Source organism: Nasonia vitripennis, chromosome 3 (assembly GCF_009193385.2).
Source record: "Nasonia vitripennis strain AsymCx chromosome 3, Nvit_psr_1.1, whole genome shotgun sequence".
NCBI lineage: Eukaryota > Metazoa > Arthropoda > Insecta > Hymenoptera > Pteromalidae > Nasonia > Nasonia vitripennis.
The window spans coordinates 9,997,002-10,017,775 of record NC_045759.1 but is presented as its reverse complement, the minus strand read 5'-3'; the positions used below and the strand labels follow the sequence as shown (position 1 = coordinate 10,017,775).

The 20,774-nt window shown below is 36.6% G+C and overlaps 2 protein-coding genes across 5 annotated transcripts; one reads left to right on the top strand and one right to left on the bottom strand.

Moving 5' to 3' along the window:
• The first annotated feature begins 29 nt into the window (after positions 1 to 29).
• On the top strand, positions 30 to 3,573 carry LOC100679023. 2 transcript variants are annotated; one of them, XM_003424154.4, is made up of 12 exons: positions 38 to 330; positions 419 to 527; positions 611 to 975; positions 1,087 to 1,276; positions 1,370 to 1,534; positions 1,613 to 1,763; positions 2,573 to 2,677; positions 2,761 to 2,843; positions 2,906 to 2,946; positions 3,033 to 3,082; positions 3,193 to 3,319; positions 3,380 to 3,573. In XM_003424154.4, the coding sequence occupies exons 1-12, from the start codon at positions 154 to 156 to the stop codon at positions 3,500 to 3,502; spliced, it is 1,686 nt and encodes a 561-aa protein (XP_003424202.2). In that variant the 5' UTR covers positions 38 to 153; the 3' UTR covers positions 3,503 to 3,573. The 2 variants fall into 2 exon arrangements, with proteins under 2 accessions (XP_031782304.1, XP_003424202.2); XM_031926444.2 differs by lacking the exons at positions 2,573 to 2,677; positions 2,761 to 2,843; positions 2,906 to 2,946; ... (1 more) ...; positions 3,193 to 3,319; positions 3,380 to 3,573 and having other exon boundaries at positions 30 to 330; positions 1,613 to 2,461.
• Positions 3,574 to 3,767: 194 nt separating this feature from the next.
• LOC100118712 (chromodomain-helicase-DNA-binding protein 1) lies at positions 3,768 to 20,521 on the bottom strand. 3 transcript variants are annotated; one of them, XM_031926439.2, is made up of 20 exons: positions 16,259 to 20,521; positions 14,138 to 14,247; positions 13,043 to 13,318; positions 11,788 to 11,976; positions 11,368 to 11,701; positions 11,117 to 11,276; positions 10,522 to 11,042; positions 10,168 to 10,445; positions 9,112 to 10,084; positions 8,862 to 9,029; positions 8,489 to 8,773; positions 8,051 to 8,415; positions 7,743 to 7,977; positions 7,631 to 7,675; positions 7,398 to 7,514; positions 7,076 to 7,306; positions 6,679 to 6,999; positions 6,082 to 6,605; positions 5,813 to 5,932; positions 3,768 to 5,724 (listed from the first exon to the last, which is right to left on the bottom strand). In XM_031926439.2, exons 1-20 carry the CDS (start codon positions 16,262 to 16,264, stop codon positions 5,439 to 5,441), a joined length of 5,544 nt encoding a protein of 1,847 aa, XP_031782299.1. In that variant the 5' UTR covers positions 16,265 to 20,521; the 3' UTR covers positions 3,768 to 5,438. The 3 variants fall into 3 exon arrangements, with proteins under 3 accessions (XP_031782299.1, XP_001602612.2, XP_031782301.1); XM_001602562.6 differs by lacking the exon at positions 7,631 to 7,675; XM_031926441.2 differs by lacking the exon at positions 13,043 to 13,318.
• Between the last annotated feature and the right edge of the window lie 253 nt (positions 20,522 to 20,774).

The window sequence follows — 20,774 nt, the reverse complement described above, 5'->3', positions numbered from 1 at the left end:
AACTAAAATAAAAATGCATCTGATATCGAACGATCTGTTGTAATACTACTATCGATTAAACGTTCCAGTATCCTTGGAAACGTTTTTCTCGAGAAGTACATACGTTTGCGGCTACTCTACTTTTTCTCCATTCGATGCCTCATTTTTTCAAACATGTCCGAAGATATTAACAAACATTTGCTGTCGCAGTTCTATGGATTTCGGGGCGATGACAGCGAGAGAAAGTTTCTGTCAAGTTCAAAGGGCATCGAAAGTTTCGAGAACCTGACGGATGTAGAATGTCTCAGCACTGAACATTTAATTTCTTCGGAAGAAACGGGAAAAAATCAGGTAGCGCAATTATACATTTTTAATTATATATTATATATATATATAATATTAATATATTTATTATAACCAAGCTTCATTTTTTACTAAGTATACTGAAGAAGAATCTGAAAAAGTTTACGATGAAAACAATGAAGGCAGCTTGTCGAAATCACCGCACGTCCTGACAATTGAAGATCTTTTAAAAGAAAATGAAAAAAGTATACCTTATAAAATATGTTTTTTTTTATAACTATATTGTATACAAATTGTATTTCATCGATTTATGCATTTCCACAATTAGCTTTAGAATCGGAAGATTTGAACTCTGAGCCCGAAATAATCGACGACCCTAAAGACGATAAAAATGTTCCTACGAAAAACTTTACAAGATTGGAAGACACGTTCACCAAAGCGATGGCCAAGGCATCGGAAACTCCTGTTCAGGGCGATATGAATTCAAGTATGACCAGTTTGAATATGAGCTTCACCGCAAGCCCGGTGACAAAAGCTAAGAGATTGTGGCGTCAAAAAACCATATTAGCCAGAGAGAACGTGATAACTTCACCGAATTTACTAGAGAAATTTAGCGGCACACATCTGAATTTAAACAACGCTGGCATCTGCGTTTTCCCCGTTGACATATTGCAACAACTCACGTGTTTGCAGGTGAATTAGTATACCTATTTTAACACATGTATTGTTTTCGCCTTTTTTTTTTTTTTTTACCAAGCTGGCGAGTTATCGAATCGCACGACTAACAATTTTAATATAATGCAGATGTTGTATTTGGACTCGAATAATTTAGTGGAACTGCCAGATGAGATCTTTACAACACTGAAGAATTTGAAGTGGTTGGATGTGAGAAACAACCACTTGGTGATCATACCATCGTGTGTTAAGGGCCATGCATCTCTGGAAACACTTTTATTGCAAGGAAATAACATAGAAAAATTACCTCTGGAACTAGGTATGCAATGCCGATCTAGAATTTTTTCATTGCTGCATTATTGCAGTATAGGTCTCGATGTATTTTACCATTTTATGTTACTACATTGAACAGGTCTCGTACCAAATTTAAAAAACTTGCAAGTAGCTCACAATCCGCTGACTTTCCCTCCTAAAGAGATTCTGGATTTGGATTGCTCGAGGATCATAAATTTTCTGAGAACTATGTGGAATGTGGAGCACCCCAATGAAACTATTCAACTCAGAAAACTTTCGGACCGTTAGAATTATTTTTCTCTACAATAACGATCTAACAGCTCTTCACGAATAATAAGTATTATTTATTATATTTTTTTAGATAAAATCGAGAAAAAGCCATCTACGATAATATGCTACCAACCGAGGCCGTTAATAAAGCTAGTCAAAAGCAGTAGATACAGCATGCTCGCTCCAAAGACATCGAAAACATCAGTGAGATCGAAAACTCTGAATTACAAGCCAAGCAGTAGGTATGGTTCACGAAAAAGTTCATGGGCTCTGAAAAGAATAGACAATAACATCGAAACTAATTTAGACAATTCGATCGTGATCTGCCAATTTTGCGCCGCGTCGTTGTACCGAAAGGGAGTGTTTGTCGAGAACGAGATCTGCAATGACGATTGCAAACAAAAAGTGCACAAATCGATAAAAAAATATCAACCTCAGAACTTTCGCGAGACAAAAGTTTATTCGCCGGAATCGATGACCGAATCGAATTTTCTTCATTTACTGGGACCGTCTCCCAGATCGTTGTTCATAAGAAAAAATTTAGACTTTTTGGTCACTGCGAAACGGAAAAACGTGAAATTGTGTCAGATAGAGCCGGTGGACTTTAATTTAAGAGACTACAAGAAAATAAAAATGAAAAACATTACACCACTTCAGAAGGCTAATGCGAAAGATAGGATTTTTGACGTTATAACTAACGATAGAGTTAAACTGAAGATAAAACCAATGCAATTGAAAGAGCCAGAGGTGATGTTTAATTTTTTAAGAGCTTATCTTGGAATCACGACTGAAAGATCACACGTTAAGGCTAAAAAGAAACGCTAGTTGTGAAGTTTACGCAATTTCATGTGTTACTGATGAGAGTAGCAAAGTTGTTTGTTGTAGCATTGTAGTCTATAATATACGTTAATTGAAAATAAAAATTGAGATAAATTAACTATTTATAAATTAACTAATTATTCAACATTCAGTAGTATAGATTTCGTAGATTTGATAAGGTTTTATTTACTTTTTTCTTTGTCATAAACAGATCATTTATAATATTATTTAGATGTCAGAGTGCGGGTGGAAATATTGCCTATCAGCAAAAGATGCTTTGGATGGCGACCGCAAAGGAGCTTTTACAAGATCAAGCGGCAAAGCTTCAACGATCCATGTTAGTGAAATATCAACTTCTATGATTAATACTTTAATTCTTATTTTGAACAATTTACAATTATAAAGTGTTTTATTATTAAGAGATCGAAATGCGTTGGAGCAATGGAGATACAGTTACAAACGTCCTCATAGTAGACGCAGTGACAAGTTAAATCGTTCACTAAGTATGTTGTTTTTGTTTTACTTAAATTTTACATAAATTACTAATACAGAACATGTCATCTAGGTGCACCTTTTGCTTTACACGACGAGAGCTTCGAAAAAAACGTGAGAAAAAGAATCACTGCAATAAAACGAATTAATATATATGTAGAAAAAAAGTATCTAATATATTGATTTATTGATTTTATTAGCTGGATAATGAGAGAAAAGTAAAAAGTTCAAGAGGACGCCCCCAGCTTAAGTAACTAATAAAATATTTATAAAATTAAACCATTTATATTTAACTGATAAAACCTTTTCTCAAAAATTACTCAACATCAACATGCTACAACAATTTCTTTGATCTTTTAGTTCCAGTCGTTTTAACGAAAACTTTAACGAATTGGTTGAATCATTAAAGAAGCTTGGCGATGCAAGAGCATCTGGAAGAATGAGCCCTATGACAGAGAAGAATAAGATAAAAGCCGAAATAGAAAAGGTAAATTATAACGTATCTATAAAACTAACAGCAATAATCAATTTTAATTTACGTTTTAAGATTGCTGAGCTGCAAAAGAAGCTTCAAGACTTGAAGTTTTACAATGATTCTGTTAACACACCTTATGAGGGATCAGAAAATCTTGCTAAAAAATACGTTACACCTCCATCGATAATAATTTAATTAAAAATAGTCTACTTTTTGTATTTTTTTACGGCTGAAATTATAAAAATAAATTCATACCAACAACTGATTTTCATTTTTTTTCATTTATTTATTTAAATTAGTAATCAACTACTAAATCTTTTAACGTATACAACAAAATTTACGAAAATTTTATAATATATTAAAAGATAATTGTTTGCTGACATTTTATAAAAAATAAAAACATTTACTGTAAGTTATTTTAGAGGAAAAATGTCACCTATGCAATAACTACGATACCGAATTATCGCAATATTATTATAATTACTTTATTTACTTATTTATTATAATATATACAGTAAACTCTTCGGTATATTGTTCATGTCACCATGATTTATATTCGACTACAGTAGTATAATAAATTATAAACACAGCTCACTATATTTATATATTTTCTGCATGATGAATGTTATTGAGAAACTTAAAAATCTAAATTCTACTACAATCATTCTTAAGGCTGGGATACGTTTGTGCTCTGTTCTTTACAGTATAGTTTTAATTTAACATACAATGAAGGCGCCACGTATCGCAGCCGTTGCTATTCTCATTGGATCCATTCTTGCGCTCTTATTATTTACACAAATGCACACGATGGTTGCAAAAAATATATCATTTACAAAATGAAGGGAAAAATCGACAAGAATATTGTACGCAACTAATTATGCAATTATAAAATTGCAGAATTTTATATTAAAAATTAAAATGGTATCAATTTTCAACTATTGATATTTTGAGCATTTTGATTTGTAGTGTGCCCGAAAGGGATTTCGTGAAATTTAAATAGTTATACAGATGCATAAAATGGTAAGTGTGTGCGAGGATCGCAAGACGATGTACGTAATGCACACGTAAGTAAGTTACGGGATCACAATAACGTTGATGTTATACAATAAAAATTTTGGATAAGTTCAGCTTCCTGTACAAGTGTTTTTATTTTTCTTCTACCTCGTCAACTGTTATCGTCCCGATGACCTTAATTTTACATAATTTTACATAAAGAGGTTCGCTCTTGTTTATAAAAACTTCAAAAGACAATGCTATACAACACAATCTGATAGAATCCACCATCCTTCAATGATAGAGCACTATCCAATTAATAGTTCTGTATGTATATTTGTTTATATATATATATATGCATAAGTCTTTCAACTAAATCTAATTACCGTTTTTAAAAAATATACGCTTACTTCGGGCACGTTGACCGAATTTCCTTTATCGAGACTCTGTGCAACGCGACGGTGCGCACAATCGCACGACGATAGACATATACTGTACAAATAAATCATAATTTTTTTAATTTGAATGTACAACGGTTAGTACTGGAAATGCAACATTCATTTTATGCATCACTGACATCATAAAGGAAGGCATCTTTTTTCTCACTAAAAACTAACTGATGTCGGGGCTAGGATTGCAGGGTGGCGAAAGTAATTCCGAAAATATATTTTCGTAGTAATAATAAAATTGCACAATTTCACCGTAATGTAGAAAAATGAAATATTTAATCACGAGTCGCATTAGAAAAAGTATATTCCTCGCCTAACAATTCTTACGCGCTGCCTACACATTTTTCTCCTTTCTTTTTTCTTTTTTCGTCTTTCTTTAATGTATTAAAAAAAATTTGACGAACGTCACGGTGACGATTCCCCGACATGTACACATATAAAATCGCGATTAGTCGAACAGCGAGATGAAGTGGGTGATGTATGCCCCGAAAACAGCCTATCGAACTCCAATCAACACTCCGTGTATAAACGCGCATTCATTCTAATTCCACGAGTCTTATTTTCAGTGTCGTAAGAGAGGTGATGATACGTTAGTAAGTCGAGACAAGAGATCCATTCGCTCTCTGGATTTTTCCGGTTTAGGCGAAAGGACGTCACAAACTTGAGGACGGTGGCAAGATCTCGGAGCACTAAGAATTGGCACTAGGAGGCGGTCGCGGCCTGTCATAGTCCCGGCGATAATCTTTGCCTTGCCGCCAGCCATCGGCTTGATAGCCATCACCTGGGTAGGTTCGACCACTGCCGCCGCCGCCACTACCACCGCCGCCACTGCTACCACCTCCGGCACCGCGAAAATGTCCTGGAGGCATGTCAGGGGGATAGGCACTACCACCGCCAGCATTTGCACTGCCGTATCCCGGGCCGCCATATCCACCGTAGCCACTTCCTGGACCGCCCGGATAGCGATAGTAATCGCTGAAAACCAAAAAATGTTTGTTAAATTAAGTATATGCTTAAGACAATAAATATACAAATAAATAAATAAAATTGATAATGTACTCACCTTCCTCTTTTATCATTCATGTGCATTCGATCACGGTCTCTTTCTCTATCTCTATCTCGATGGTATCCTCCTGACATTCTATTATATGAGTCGAATCTTTCGCGTTTGTGATCTCCGAACCTGTAACAGTTATAAACTATCTGTGAGTGCATCATAAATGTGTGCAGTACCGAGCAATATGATTTAGATAATCTTTGTTACACAATACAGGCTTTTTATTTTATTTTGAATACAAAACAAAAGAAAATTTAAATGACGAGCATGCCTACCTGCCATCGCGGGGATCCCTATCTCTGCCCATCCAGTGCTCGTCTTCTCTGGTACCACTATAGCCGTAACCACCGGGATACCCTCCACTGTCTCTCCTTATTCTTTCGTCCTTTATTCCTCCTACTCTGTCTGTACTCCTATCTCCATGACTCCTGTCTCTATCCCTATCCCTATCTCTGTCTCTATCTCGATCTCTGTCACGTTCTCTATCTCTTTCACGGTCTCTTTCTCTCTTTGACTCTTTGTGCTTGCTATCTTTTTGGTCCTTATTCCTAGATCCATCACTGTTCGTCGTATTTAACGTCGAGTTTTGCTGTCCGGCTGTGACAGGCGTAATGGTAATGGCACCAATGGTCAAAGAAGACGAAGTACCCATGCTGCCTAAAGTCGATGCAGATATCACATGCTTTTTTGCTGGGTTACCATTGCTCGAGTTTTCATCAGAGTCCGCTCGCCGCTTTAGCGCTCGACTCTCTTTGCTGTTCTCTGTTGAATTTTTCGAGTTATGTTTCTCATCGTGTTTCTGTTAAAATATAAAACTTATTAATTTGTTGAATTTTTTAAAATTAATACACTATTAATGAATTTTTTATCACCTTAGGGGTAATAGCTTCCTCTTTCTTTTCTGGACTAGACGTCGCACTGCCTCCGTCACCTTTTTTAGTTGCATGTTTATACAACTTGTAAAGCTTTTTTGCATCGAATTCAGTAAACTTGGACACAAAATACCAGAGATTACTTCGCCACTCTTTTACTTGTTCTGGATCTTTATATTCTGAAAGACAGGTGTTAATTTGATTTCCAATTTGTACAAGACACTGGCGAGTGTGGGCTACTTGCTCCGATTCACTAAGCGACTGATCAGGCTTATCTAAAGCTTTTAAAGCTTTCTTCACCGGCCTCATTTTTTCTTTGCACTACAAATAAATGACAAGTTATTTTAATTCAAAAGCAATAAAGTTGAAAGATCGATATATCATGTTCTGAAAATACCTCATTGAATATAGATGGGTCTAGATCACCCAAAACATCAAGCGCTCGCGGCTCGTTATTTGCTGTAAAGTGCATTGGTCCAGATTGCTTAGTTTTCTTGTTCTTTTTGCCTTCTTTCTTTTCTTTCTTTACTTTCTTATCTTTCTTTTTGTTGTTGTCATCTACCACTATATCATTTTCTTCTTTGACTTCTTTTTTCATTACCACTATTTCCTCTTCTTTTTTTACGGGCTAAAAGATCAATTGATAAACATTTTTAAATTCTCTAATTTTGAAATAAATTAAAAATTGAAATTCTTTAAATAATATTCAAATTATATACCTTCTCAATCTTTGGTTTATGCTTCTTTTCATCCCCCGAACTTTCGTTTTCTTCAATTATCTCTTTAGTAATAGCAGATTTCATGTCTTTTGTTTTTCGAGGTTTCCTTTGCTTTGCCTGAAAAAGTAAAATTCCCATGTTTTAAAATTTGTTTAAAGCATTCCTATATACATTGAATGAGATGAAAGGGGTGAACAAGGTAATAAAGAGTTACGAATTTATCTCGGATTTACCTGGGATGCGAGGTGAAAGGAGAATAGGTTATAGCAAATGTTATTCTGGAATAAGGAAATAAAGTCTTATAAATAAAAGGAACCATCAAATTAAAATAATTAAAAATCTTACCACTCCAAGTTTCTGATCCATTTGTTTTTTAAGAATTTTCAAGAGATATTCTCCCCGAGTTTGAATACGTTTAATTTGAGCTTTACTACCATTAATAAGTATTTTGTCACCTAATTTTAAACTTTCATCCATTTTAATTGCTTCCCAAGAACCCATCCCATGTATATAAATTCCTTTCAATAGTCTGGTGTCGTCTTCGATCGTCCATTCACATTCAAAGTTAGCTGGTTTAACTCTGTAAGACAGACAAGAAGATTAATAAAAATTATTTTTACAGAGTTGAGACGTTTGTCAAAAGTTTTAGTTACTTGAGATCCAATTGCCAATTGGCTCGTTGTTCAGGATCGGAGGGTAAAGCCTGCTCTAAAGGTTCAAGCTCGGTAACAGCAGCACTAAACGATTTTGCGTTAACCATGACACCGCCAACTTTGAAAGTTGGTCCCCGCCTACGTTTTCTACCTGGTCCCTTGCCGTCTTCTTCCTCAACTTTGTTTTCCTTGGCAACGTTGGTCTCCGACTCGGCTAGACAAGTTTCACAGCGCGATCGCAATTGTTCTGCCAAGTAAGATAGTTCAGACATTGGCTTCTCGTTTAATTCTGCATCCGCGGCTATTTCATCTAATCTCTTGGACGGTGCCGGGAATTTTTTGTAGCTTTTAATAAATCGCCGGATCTGCAATTGTTGATAATCATTAGATGACATAAATTATTTTATTGTCAAAATGATTTGTTAATCAATTATTTACCTCTACGTCAGTAAAGCTCTTGACGTTTTCGCGAGGTTGCGTTCGTGGTCTACCTCGCTTCTTTGGTTTGCCATCGTCGCTACCTTCTTCGTCACTGCCAGACTCTTCATCCTCATCGCTTTCGTCACCCGACTGGGGTTTCCTCTTTTTCTTGCCTTTGCCTTCACTTTCGTTAATTTGCTGCAAGGTTTTCCTACTTCTAGGTGGAAGATAAAGATCTTCCATTTCCTTTGATTTTTCTGCTTCTTCGACCTTTGCCCTAAAGTTTTCAGGAATAATTTCAGCCTGAAAGTAACAGTTAAGTATAAATATGCCATTAAAAAAAAGTTGGAATTATGGATCAATAAATAAAGAATATTTTCGTGACAATTACCCAGTCTTTACTTTCATCGTCATTTTCGTTTACTTGAGGAATAGGTTCGGTTTCTTCCTCAAAAGCGGCAAAACTAGCTACTTTAAATGCTGAAAGTAATTCATCTCCAACTGTAGCAGGACCCTCATCTCTTGTTTCAGCTCTCCTTAAAATTTCATCGATATCACACTGCAAAAAGAATTAAAATTATAAATCGAAAATCAAGTTTGCAATTTTAGTATGTCCTGATCTTTTAGAAATTCTTTTGTACCGTAGGTTCTTCATCTCCATCCTCTTCGTCTTTGAATAATTCTTCCGCACCAAACTTCAAAATGGCAGTCAAATCTTCTTTGTTAAAAGGATTTGTGTTAGTACTCGAACTTTTTTTGTCAAGCACTGTTCGACCAGTGGTATCCATTCTTTGGATGACCAAATGGTCAAGTACCATTTTCTGTTTGGCACGTTCGACGATTTCTTCCTCTACTGAACTTTTCGTTACTAATCTGTAAATGTTCACTTGATTTTTTTGTCCGATTCTGTGAGCTCGGGCTTGAGCCTGCAAATCGTTTTGGGGATTCCAATCAGAATCGAATATAATGACCGTATCTGCCGTGGCCAAATTTATACCAAGCCCACCAGCTCTAGTAGACAGAAGAAAACAAAAATCTTGAGAGCCTGGTGCGTTAAAGTGGTCTAATGCTTGCTTTCTCAATTCGCCTTTTATACTTCCATCGAGCCTTTGAAAAGGGAAATGCCTTTTTTGCAGATATTCACTGAGAATGTCCAGCATTCTAACCATTTGACTGAAAATCAAAACGCGGTGCCCGGTCTCTTTTAATCGAACAAGCAATTTGTCCAACAAGACAAGTTTACCCGAGCCGCGTATCAGTTGTTGCAGATAATCCTCGTTGTTATCTCTCTTTTCATTTTCATTTGGTTTTGTTAAAAACGCATGATTACAACACTTCTTCAACTCTATCACAATATTCAGAAACGTTGACGTTGAGCCTTTGTTCCCTTTTCTTAGAGCATTAAAATTCTTTGTCAGAATCCATTTGTAATATTGTTTTTGTAAAGTCGTCATTTCGACGCGCAAAATTTGCTCGACTTTGGCTGGTAAAGATTTTTCGACGTCCTTTTTCACCCTTCTTAAAATGAAAGGTTCTAGTTGTTTATGTAATTTTGAATACCCTTTCTGTGCAGCATTATCGTGCTCTTTTTCAAACTCTTCCCAGGAATCGAATCTAAGCGTAAAATTTTTTATTAAAATTAATAAACATGGCAAAATCATGATTATTGTACAAGCAAAAAATAAAAATACGCTTACTTGTTTGGCATGATAAAATGCAAAAGGGCCCACAATTCCTTCAAACTATTTTGCAACGGTGTTCCTGTGATGAGAAGCCGATGGTTGGTGCTGAACTCAGCTAGCGCTTTATATAAAAGCGAGTCGTCATTTTTCAGCCGGTGAGCCTCGTCTACTAGTAACACAGCCCAATTTAAAGCACCTAAGAAAGCTTTGTCCTTCAAAACAATCTCGTACGTTGTCAATATCGCATTGAATTTGAGTCTTTTTGAATCATAACACCACTCAAATTCTCTGATCTATTTAAAAACAGTAAAATGTTTCTGTAGATACATAGATATTGTGAGTTAAAAAAACAATAAAATAATAACTTACCACATTCCGAGAATGAACATCGCCCAAGTAAGTAACAAAGTTCATATCTGGGGCCCATTGGACCATTTCTCTTTGCCAAGATGTCATTGTTGATAAAGGTACAACACACAGAAATGGACCATGCAGTTGCTGAGTGTGGAAAAGGTAATACAGAAAACATATTGTTTGAATGGTTTTTCCAAGACCCATTTCATCAGCTAAAATAACACTGTTCTCTTTACACCATGAATGAATCATCCAATTTAAACCATCCATTTGATAATCTCTCAAATGACAGTTTTCATCTCTTCCCATGTAACTAGGCTGCTCTTTCAGTTGGTGGAACTTGGGCCTATATTTTAATACTTTACAATGCTTGCTAGGCGTCTTTTTAGAATCCTCGCGATCTCGAAATTCGTGTATTTTTTCGGGCCATTTTTTAATTATTAAAGCACCATCTTCCCAAGTAGCTTCTGAATAAGGCAAACTCTCCCATTTACAATAATAGTCTGGATGGTTAGAATCTAGCTTGCTGGCTTCAGCTAAATCAATTAAAAGTATAATTAAACATTTTTGTATTATTGTGATGTTATTTATCTTGAAAAAGTCAAATTACCTATGATTCTCTCAACATTGTAATAACTTTTCAAAAGGTCCTGTTGCAATTCTAATTGACATTCAAAATAATCTATATCCTCAGGCCCTGCATACTTTTTCCATTGTTTAATATCTTGTTCACGTTTAACATAATTTTCTAATTTTTTTATTCCCTTCACCTAAATTGGAAGAATAAGTTAATTTAGATGAAAATTCTCAGTCAAATTGTGAGTAGATGTTCCAAAGGTTATAGAATAACATTATATGTACCTTTTGGGTTGTTAGAGAATCTTTCGATTCCCATGTACTATGGATATACGCCCATCCTTTCCATTTTATCAGGTACTGAGTTTCAGTCTCTTCACCATCCAGGTTTTCTGGATTTGGATCTCCATTCTCTTCGACTGCATAAACAGTAGTAACGTTCCCAACAACTCCTTTTTTTCCAATTCGTTGGCCAAGAATACGCTCAATAGTCTCTGCATTATCATGTTCAACTGGTTCTACAGTAGTTTCATCTACTTCCATAAGATCCTCACTATCTGTACCAGCTTCACTCTCTTCTTTATAACTTACTTGTGCTCCTGTCCGTCTTGTTACTTGTCTGTTAGTTAAATAACATTTTTAGCCTCAAATTTTACCTTTGCGTAGTAAATAAATTTTTGATAACAAAAGTAAAAAATGACTAACCTCCTTTCATCGCTGTCATATGAAGAATTATCTGAGGACTCAGACACACGTCTTTTTTTTGTTTTGGCTTTTTCCTTGGCCTTCTGTGCAGCTCGTCGATTAATCGACTTGCTGGGAGGTGGTCTTCTAACTTCTGCATCTTCAGATTCTGAATCAGAACTTTCTGAGTTCCACGTATTTCGTGAACCACTAAAATGAATTACATTATTTAATTTCATCTTGAAAAAGTCTTTTTGACATACTGGGTGTAAAAAACAACTTTTCATGTTTTTTCAATAGGCGCAAAGTGATTCATTGACGCCCTAAGGTATACAGTATTTTAGCACGCGCAAAATGAGAATTTTACACCTGCTAAAATAATATGCACCCTATATATCTCAGTAGAACATTGTGCACCCACAACACATGCATGAGAAGTCGATTTTTGTTTCCAGGGGTTCAAAATATCATATATGAAAAAAAAATTTAATTAAAATTATGCAAAAATAGCTATAAGTTTTGAATATCATATACTGGGTAGCTTAAAAAATTAAAAATATTTTAATACATCTATGGATGTAGATAATACGGCCTCGTCATTTTAGCATTATTATTTATTAAATTTCACACAGAATAAGTAAACATGTTAATAATATTAAAAAAGATGAAATTGTTAAAATATCAAAATCCTTCTCATAAATTTGAGATGATTATTTAATTAGTTAGGTAAAATATAAAATTTGACACAAACACAGTAAAAGTAGTGATCAAGCACGCGTGTTTCTTGTATATCTATTTCTATGGTATAGTGCACACAAAGTTTATTAACTGTTGATGTAGCCAAATAGTTAATTCACTTGCAATTTGGGATATTCTTTGCTATTTTTATTTACCACATTTAAAGCATATGTATAGATATACCTGGTTTTACTATGTCAATTAGATAAATTATGACTTTTACATTGAAATACATCTATAGATGTATATCTATACTTGAATGTGAAGCTATATAGACATATACATATATATGCACATGTAAAACATTAATTATGTATTCAGAGATGAAAAGTAGATAAACTACTATAAAAATTTACAAATATTGATGTCATATATTAAGCTAGAAAAATCTTCCCTACACTTTCTTATGCGATTGAGCTTATAACAGCCCTTTTGAAAACTGAATAAAAAGCTAACCTTCTTACTCTATTATTTTATTTTCAATTTTTCTTGTAATTTATTCATACTCATTTTAAGCCTATATTCCATGTTATCTCACCTTTTCTTACTAAGTTTCTTACGGCCGTCACTTTCGCTGTCTGCTTGAGTTGTTGTGAGCCTATCTGGCTCTTTTCTCGAACGAGCAGATCTCCTGATGCCATATATATCAGGATTCTCGTCCCATTCACGACTAGAGTCGCTTTTATGCCTAACTTTTGTTTCTGTGCTGTGGTTAGAGCTTTTGCTTTGAATGCTTTGTGCAGGTGCATCTGACTTGTCTGACTTTTCGGAGTCAGAACCCGAGGCTGAACCAGAACCAGATGAGCTAGAGTCACTGCTTTCACAGTTGGAAAATTTTTTATTTCACTAATTAATGAGTGTGATTTTGCATCATACCTTGAAGAACAATTTACCCATTATATTTATCATTCCTAATGTGCTATCTACAATGTTGTTTAGACATGCAATAAGTTTGGAGAAAATCTGATTTGATGTATTCAAGATCTATAATCTAACCTTGTTTCGTTAAAAAAAAAATTGTATGCTTTTGTTTTGTCAAGTTATCTAATTTACAAATTGCTGGTAAAATTAAAAACTGTATAATAAAATAAAAATTTAAAGTACCTATCAATATTTAATAATGTAACATACATAAAATCCTTTTATGAATAATATAATGATTATCAAAGTTGTTTAAAATCTTTATAATTTCCTATTTAAAATGAAAATGTGAATATGTGATAACTGACTAGTTTAATGATTTTTCTAACAGACTTACACCATGTGCAAATGCATAACTAACAATTAAAAAAAAGGGGGAGAAAGCAAACAAGTAAGTAGTGAACATTCAATGCATGTTGAATAAAACTTGTGGGCAGTGAAGCATACAGTGACATTTATTAAAAAGAAATTTAAAATGCATTTTCACAAATAGAAAAATATGACAAAAATTTGCAGAATGTTAGTTTTATAAGCTTTGGTAATCACACTGGAATGATTGTATTTGTGGGTTTTCTAAACTGATCATTGAAATTTCATCAAGTAATAAATTGAGTTTTGTATAAATTTCTTTATCAAACTTGGAAAAAATTGGCATTTATTAAATAATGAGCTTTCAAATGATCAAGTGAATAATATTTTACTCTGTACCCACCTTTCTGATCCTGAACCAGATCCTGAGTTACTTCCAGAGGAACTACTGTCACTTTTGCTCTCATTTTCAGAATCTGATGCAGATTCTTTACCAGATTCAGACTCTGTTTTCTGAAATTTAATTTGAAGAAATAGGTAAAGGTCCAATTAAGATTTATTGTTGTCATAGTGGCCATGGTGTTGTTTGGAATAGTCTTTGTCTCTTATTGATGATTATTGCAAGTATTTAAAATAAATTAATTCAATTGTAAAGCAATTGTTTTAAGTAATATTTCAGTATATTAATTCATCCACTATTTTAAGAAGACATGCATCTGGGAAGTAAAGCTAGAGCAAAATGAAGTAATAAAAATTCAAATATAACAGTTGACCTAAAATAAAGACTGTTTCAGCCATTTTATGTAACTCATCCACCATTTTGATATCATTTCCCCAGCATAGATATTTCAATGAGCTTCAGGCATAGGTGGTACAAGAAGATTTGGTAGGCAAATTTAACTGATTTGGACAATGTTATTGATGTACAATGATATGAACGAGGACAGCCACAGTGGTATATAATGTTCAAGAAGGGTATAATTCAGTAGAACAGGAGACAAGAAATTCATAAAATATTTTCTTTTATTTATTACCACATTCATTGATACATTTTTATGGTATAAAAGTTTATTGCACATTCAGCGCACTTCTTATTTTGTTTGTTTTCAGATATACATTTTTTTTATAAGGTCACTTGGTTTCTTGTATTTAATTTTTTTTCTTCAAATATGTGTTTGTTAAAAAATATTTAAAGTCGATTATTTGAGCATTCAACAACAAACTGACATTTTTATTAGCCCAAAAAGTGAAGCTCTTTAGTGTTTATCTACTTTAATCATAAAAAATTGATCTAAATTATAAAAGCTTGGAAATTAAAACAATTTGCAACTATATAAAATTAAGTTTCCAAAAGCATATTGCTTTATAGCAGATATGCAAAAAAAATTCTTAATGTATTAAAGTATTTTATATTTTAAACTTCATTCAAAATCTAAATCACATGATTAAAAAATTTTTCATTAACTTTTTTGTGAAAAAAGCATTACATATCCTTTTAGATATGCTAACAGACATAAAATCTGATAAATTTCAAACTCAAAATGACAATATTAAAACCTTTTTCTCAAGAAAATTTGTTTAAATTATTTGAGAGAGAGCATTGCCTTGTAAAGTCATCTTATATTTTCTCTAACAATATTCGCAGTCGATATCAAAACTCCATTGATTTTATAAAAATGTACCATAAGATGAGAGATTTGGGTTAACAACAAGTTCATTTTATGAAACAGCTAGCTTAAAACTGAAGATATTCATCTGAAAATACTTGAATGAAAGCATTTTCATTGAAACGATGAAAGCTTCATGGTGAAATTCAGCAATATTGACGAATCTAGTTCTATGGGAAATGTTTTGACAGTCGTATGAAAGGCTGGACCAAAGATTAATAAAATCAGAGGACAATTTGAGAAGATTTCCTCAAAGACTGTACAACAATCACATCGCACAAGGAATATAGATGAAAGAGCGAATGTCATTGACAGTTGTAGGACTGTGGAGCCCAAACTTTGAACTGAATTTGCAAAAATGGGTCCGTCAAGAATTTTCAAATAACCACTTTCCTAGGTAAAGTTAGACAACAAGGAAACGTTTGTACGGGAAATTGGGGTGGAACACGAGGTTTTAGGGGATGAAAAGCCCCTTTGAAGAGAATGTAAACAAACTTTTAGGTTATTGAAAGCCTCCAAACTCTGAAGAATTGTGAAAAATCTAAGTGTAAGAGCAGCATGACCCTGGCTTCTGGTGGACGGCGAGACAACGCCCAAGCCCTTGAAAGTCCCAAAAAGCACCCCGGAGCTTTCCCCGATTTTTTAAAGCACTTTCCTAGCCTCGAAAGCCGGCAAAACGTCGGAGTCCCCACGTTTTCGCCTCTATTCCAAACCAACACCACTCGCCACATGGGAAAATTTTACGTCCCCGCGTGCGCCACGATCAGGGCAATCGTAAAACGCCGAAATATCCGGGAAAAATCGGCCTAATCGTAGGTAAAATCGAACAAGTCGTCGGCAGACCCGAGCACACTCACCTGCATCGTACACCAGTGTACGCGTCGCAGAGTTCTCGATCCAACGCGCGGTCTACGTTTCCAAACGCTAAGTTTTCTCGATCAACAATACGAGAACGTTTCGCTGCACTAAAACGCGCAATATTCAGACGAAAACGGCGACGCGGCTCCCCGACATATCGCGTAATTCGACTAAGTTTCGCGCACTATATGCTCACGAGCTCGAGCGTGGCCGCCATTTTGTGCCTGACGACTCGTTCTCGTCTTCTCGTTCTTTCTCCCTCTCTCTCTCGCCCCCCTGTTCCCTCGTTCCTACTTCTTCGTCGTCTTGCTCTCTCTCTTCCCCCACCTACACACTCGAGCATATAGTAGCATATAGTAGTAGAGTTCAATCCCGTCATGCAACGCGCGGCGCGTCCGGGTTCCACGTTCCCTCGTTTCTCTCTGGCCCGCAGAGGTAAGCTGACGATCAGAAACCGTCAGAGGTACAATTATTGCCTAAAGGTCGATACATAACAGCTAACAGGAAATGGTTATTTAATTGTAGGTGAACTTGGTGTCCGCCGACGATCAATAATTTTACAAAGCTGCAATTCTCGCTAGGACAAGCATTTCAGCTTACACGTTCAAGTTCGTTTTTTTAAATAAAATTCAATAGTGTTATGGAAGAATTAATGCTGTATAATAAAAATTATGCGCAACTCTTGTTCAACAGTTTAATTCAACGCAGCGCGAACAAAGTGATAACGGCACCGCAGCGATAAGAAAAACTACTGTTGCAGATCGACCTTAAGAGCTGACCGTTAGTATACGGTCTTTGACCGTCCGGCGATTCGATTCGATTCCCCTGCACCCCGCGAAAACTACAATACCCAGCAATGCCTCTGACGCAGTTGCTTCTCCTCGAATCGCGACGCGGTTTCTCTCGACTCCCACCATGATTTTGCTCTTACGCAGTTATTTCGAAGAATTTGACATCGCAGAGGAAAACCATGTTGCCGCTATCGCGCTTAGGTGTTGTTATCCGGCGGAAAATTCAAACAGCCCAAAACAATTATAGACATTTTTTCAAAATTCTTTCGTTAATTCGCGCAAACGGAGCACTGGTCTCCCGCTAAAAATAACGATCCACCCCCGTCGCCGGGCTCTAATTCGAAAGCATAATTAGCCGGGAGAGTTCGCTTGGCAACGCCGCGACGGTACTTTCACTATATATCCGCACCAGTCGACGAGAGACGCGACGCTGAATATTACCTATATCGTGTATCTTACGGCGATGGAATTTCGGACACGCGTGTGCGGTATTCCACGACACGCGTTGAGAAAAAAGCATGAAACGAGCTCGTGCGCGGCATTGGGCCTTTACATTTTCGAGGTCAAGGAGAAATCTCGACGACGAGACGACTGCCATTTTTCAGAGAATCGAGACTACACGGAAGTGGTCTTCCCTCCCCTCTCGTCTCGTCGCTGCAGCACTCGCTAAACACTCGACTTGGACTCGCAATTTCAACTGCGCAGATCCAGCGGAACGCCTTCGTATTTGCGTTACTGAATGTGTACTTAAACGCCATGAAATTTACAATTTAATTAGCGGCGCTGAAAGCTTCAGTGGAAATTGCGAGACGGTTTGCATATGTTTAAAAATACACGTCGACAATTATATTTACAGCGATTACTTGTTCTACAAATATTTTTGAATGACAAAATTTACGATTTTTTTACGTAAGCTTGCAAATCAGGTAATCTCTATAAAACAGCGACTTGTAATGGATAAATTATCAACGGCGCGGAAACGGGAGCGCAATAAAATATCGTGGCGATAAAACGCTATAAAGCAGCGGTATATACGTAAAAGAGTCATGCAAGCTATAATTGGCTGTTAGAACATAGAAGTTTGTCCACCAAGAAACCCAGTTTCTTTTTGTGATACCCCTCGCCAGACAAAGCCCTGCTCGCGAGTCGATATTCAGGTCCTGAATAAATGAACAAATCAATGAGCCGGCGGCGCTGCACTTTACAGGCTTAGCCTCGGGGCTCGGACTTACGTAAAGTGGCGCGCGACGTCACGAAAATGTTCGAGAGCGACGTTGCCAGTAAAATATGGCAGACCGGCTGATCGCGATTTTGCAGACATAGTGTATAAAATATCTACACTTAAATTTTACAGATGACAGATCAGCTGATATGGAATGGAAAAATTACGTTTTGCGACGAATATCCAATTCAATGGTTATGACCATATAAGGAAGCAATTGTTTGCTGTGTGTAAAAGTGATAAGAGAAGCGGTTTTTAAATGGGTCTTATCGAAAGATACAGATCAAGTAGAATAGGTCGAGTTCGGTACTCGCTTTGAAATGCATTTTGAAACTTTTCGATTATAGCACTCATACGAATCAATGGTACAAGTACTTGATTTACAAACTTATGACAGCCACACCCACTGAGCAAGAACCGTCGACATTATTTTGATCTTTTTTTCTCGGGTTCCAGCCAGTAAAACTGATTTGAAAAGAGGAACTATTTCCAAAGAACGATTGCGTAAAACACTTGGTTCGAACAATCAAGCACTGAATCCAAGAAATATTATTTTGGAGCAATTTAAATGTCAGAAGCCATGTTTGTCAGTCGCGGGCGATAACGGGAGTATAATCTGGCAACAACGCGAACGAAAGCAATGGAGTCGGTCTCGACTGCAAAACCGAGACAATACAAGTACAAAACTGCGCTCTTTCTCTCAAAAAAAGACCTCGTATTCGAGATCTATCCCAAGAAAATTTTTACCTCCCCGTTGGGCTGCTGGTTATTACGTGTTCAGCAGCTTCTCTCTCTCGTTTGCTATGTTAGGCGAGGCAGCAGAGCAGTGTGTGTAGCGGCGGTCCGAGATGTCGGTCGGAGACTGACTGCGGGTATAACAAGCGAATTTGCGAGTCTCCAGGCCGGCGAAGTCGGACGATTTAGCTGCGTTGCGCCGCGGGACGGGCTGCCCTCGGGCTGGCAAGTCTTTCCGAGGCCTCGGCGCCGCTACGAACTAGCGCAATCAAGACGTGAATGATAGACGAAAAATATTACCCTGAGAGCCCGTGGCACGTCCGCACCGGAAGAGGACGAGTGGCGCTGCTCCGTTCTCGATCTTGACCTCTCGCGAATCGACTCGTTCGTTTCCGGCGCAAGCGCGACGTTTGCGCGCGGGATCGACTTATCGCGATCGTGGGGGGCGCGCCGCGAAATTCAAAGCTCCTTATACTCTCCTCGGGAACCGTACTAGCAGACGACTATTCACCTTGTTAACGCACCACCAGCGCCAACTAGTGGCCAAAAATGGAAACCTAGGTAGGTTGTAAATTTCGCGTGAGTACATACGTTTTCACATAAACAATGGAAAAAGTTAACAAAAAATAAACTAGGACATTGGTGTTGTGTGCGACAGTGCAAATTTGATAAAAGTAGGTCATTCTACAGATTCCCTAAAAATGAAAAATTGCGCAAGAAATGGGTAATTGCTTGCAAGATTGGGAAAAATATAATCTCCAATATGTGCGTCTGCTACAACCATTTCCGACGCGAGGATTATATGTCCCGTAAGTTTGTTTCAAAAAGTTCTTGTTTGAGATCAGTACGCGTAGCTTCTTGTATACTTGAAACAGAAACTCTTAAAATAGAAAAAAAAACTGCATTGAAAATTGTCATGCATGCCATAGGTTCAAAATAGAAAAAAACTATTGAAAATTGTCATACATACTATGATAATGGTACGTACCTGTTTAAGTACATAAGAACACCCACACAGTGCCGACATTTTCCACTCTGTCCAGCTGGTCACGAACACAAGCACTCGATCTTTCATTTGAAATTTACTCTAGACAAATGTACTTTTATTTCATGAGGCTTGTTAAAAAAGAGCAGACGACACGAGAGACACAGAGCAACAAGATTGCTAATGTTTTGGATGTTTGGGATTCGTGTCCAGCTGGACAGAGTGGAAAATGTAAGCACTGTGTGGGTGTTTTTAGAAGCTACGTGTACTGATCTCAAACAAAAACTTTTTGAAACAAACAATGTCGTATTTTTTTTTTGTTAACTTTTTCCACTGTTTATGTGAAAACTGAAAACGTATGTACTCACGCGAAATTTACAATCTACCTAGGTTTCCATTGTTGGCCACCAGTTGGCGCTGATGATGCGTTAACATAAGGTGAATTTAAAAAGTGTCAAGCGCAGCAGCTGAACTGCGCGTTACTATTAGGTTAGGCTTACGCGTCCTTGAACACACGTATAGTATTTATCAATCTTTGAATTTTCTTGTAGTTAAGCGCTCTTATCTGGTAAAACTTTCTTCTAAATTTGTTTATTGATTTTCATGGTTTTTTCTCAAGTGGAAAATACGCCGCTGGACTGACTTGGCGCTCGAAACTATTGTAAAGTCATCGCGCAAGCTGGGCTCGCTCGGGGATCCACGGCTGATACCAGGTACAACACCGTCCTGAAAACCTCAACTCTTTGCCAACGTCCTGGATTTTTCGAGGGACGTACACCCTC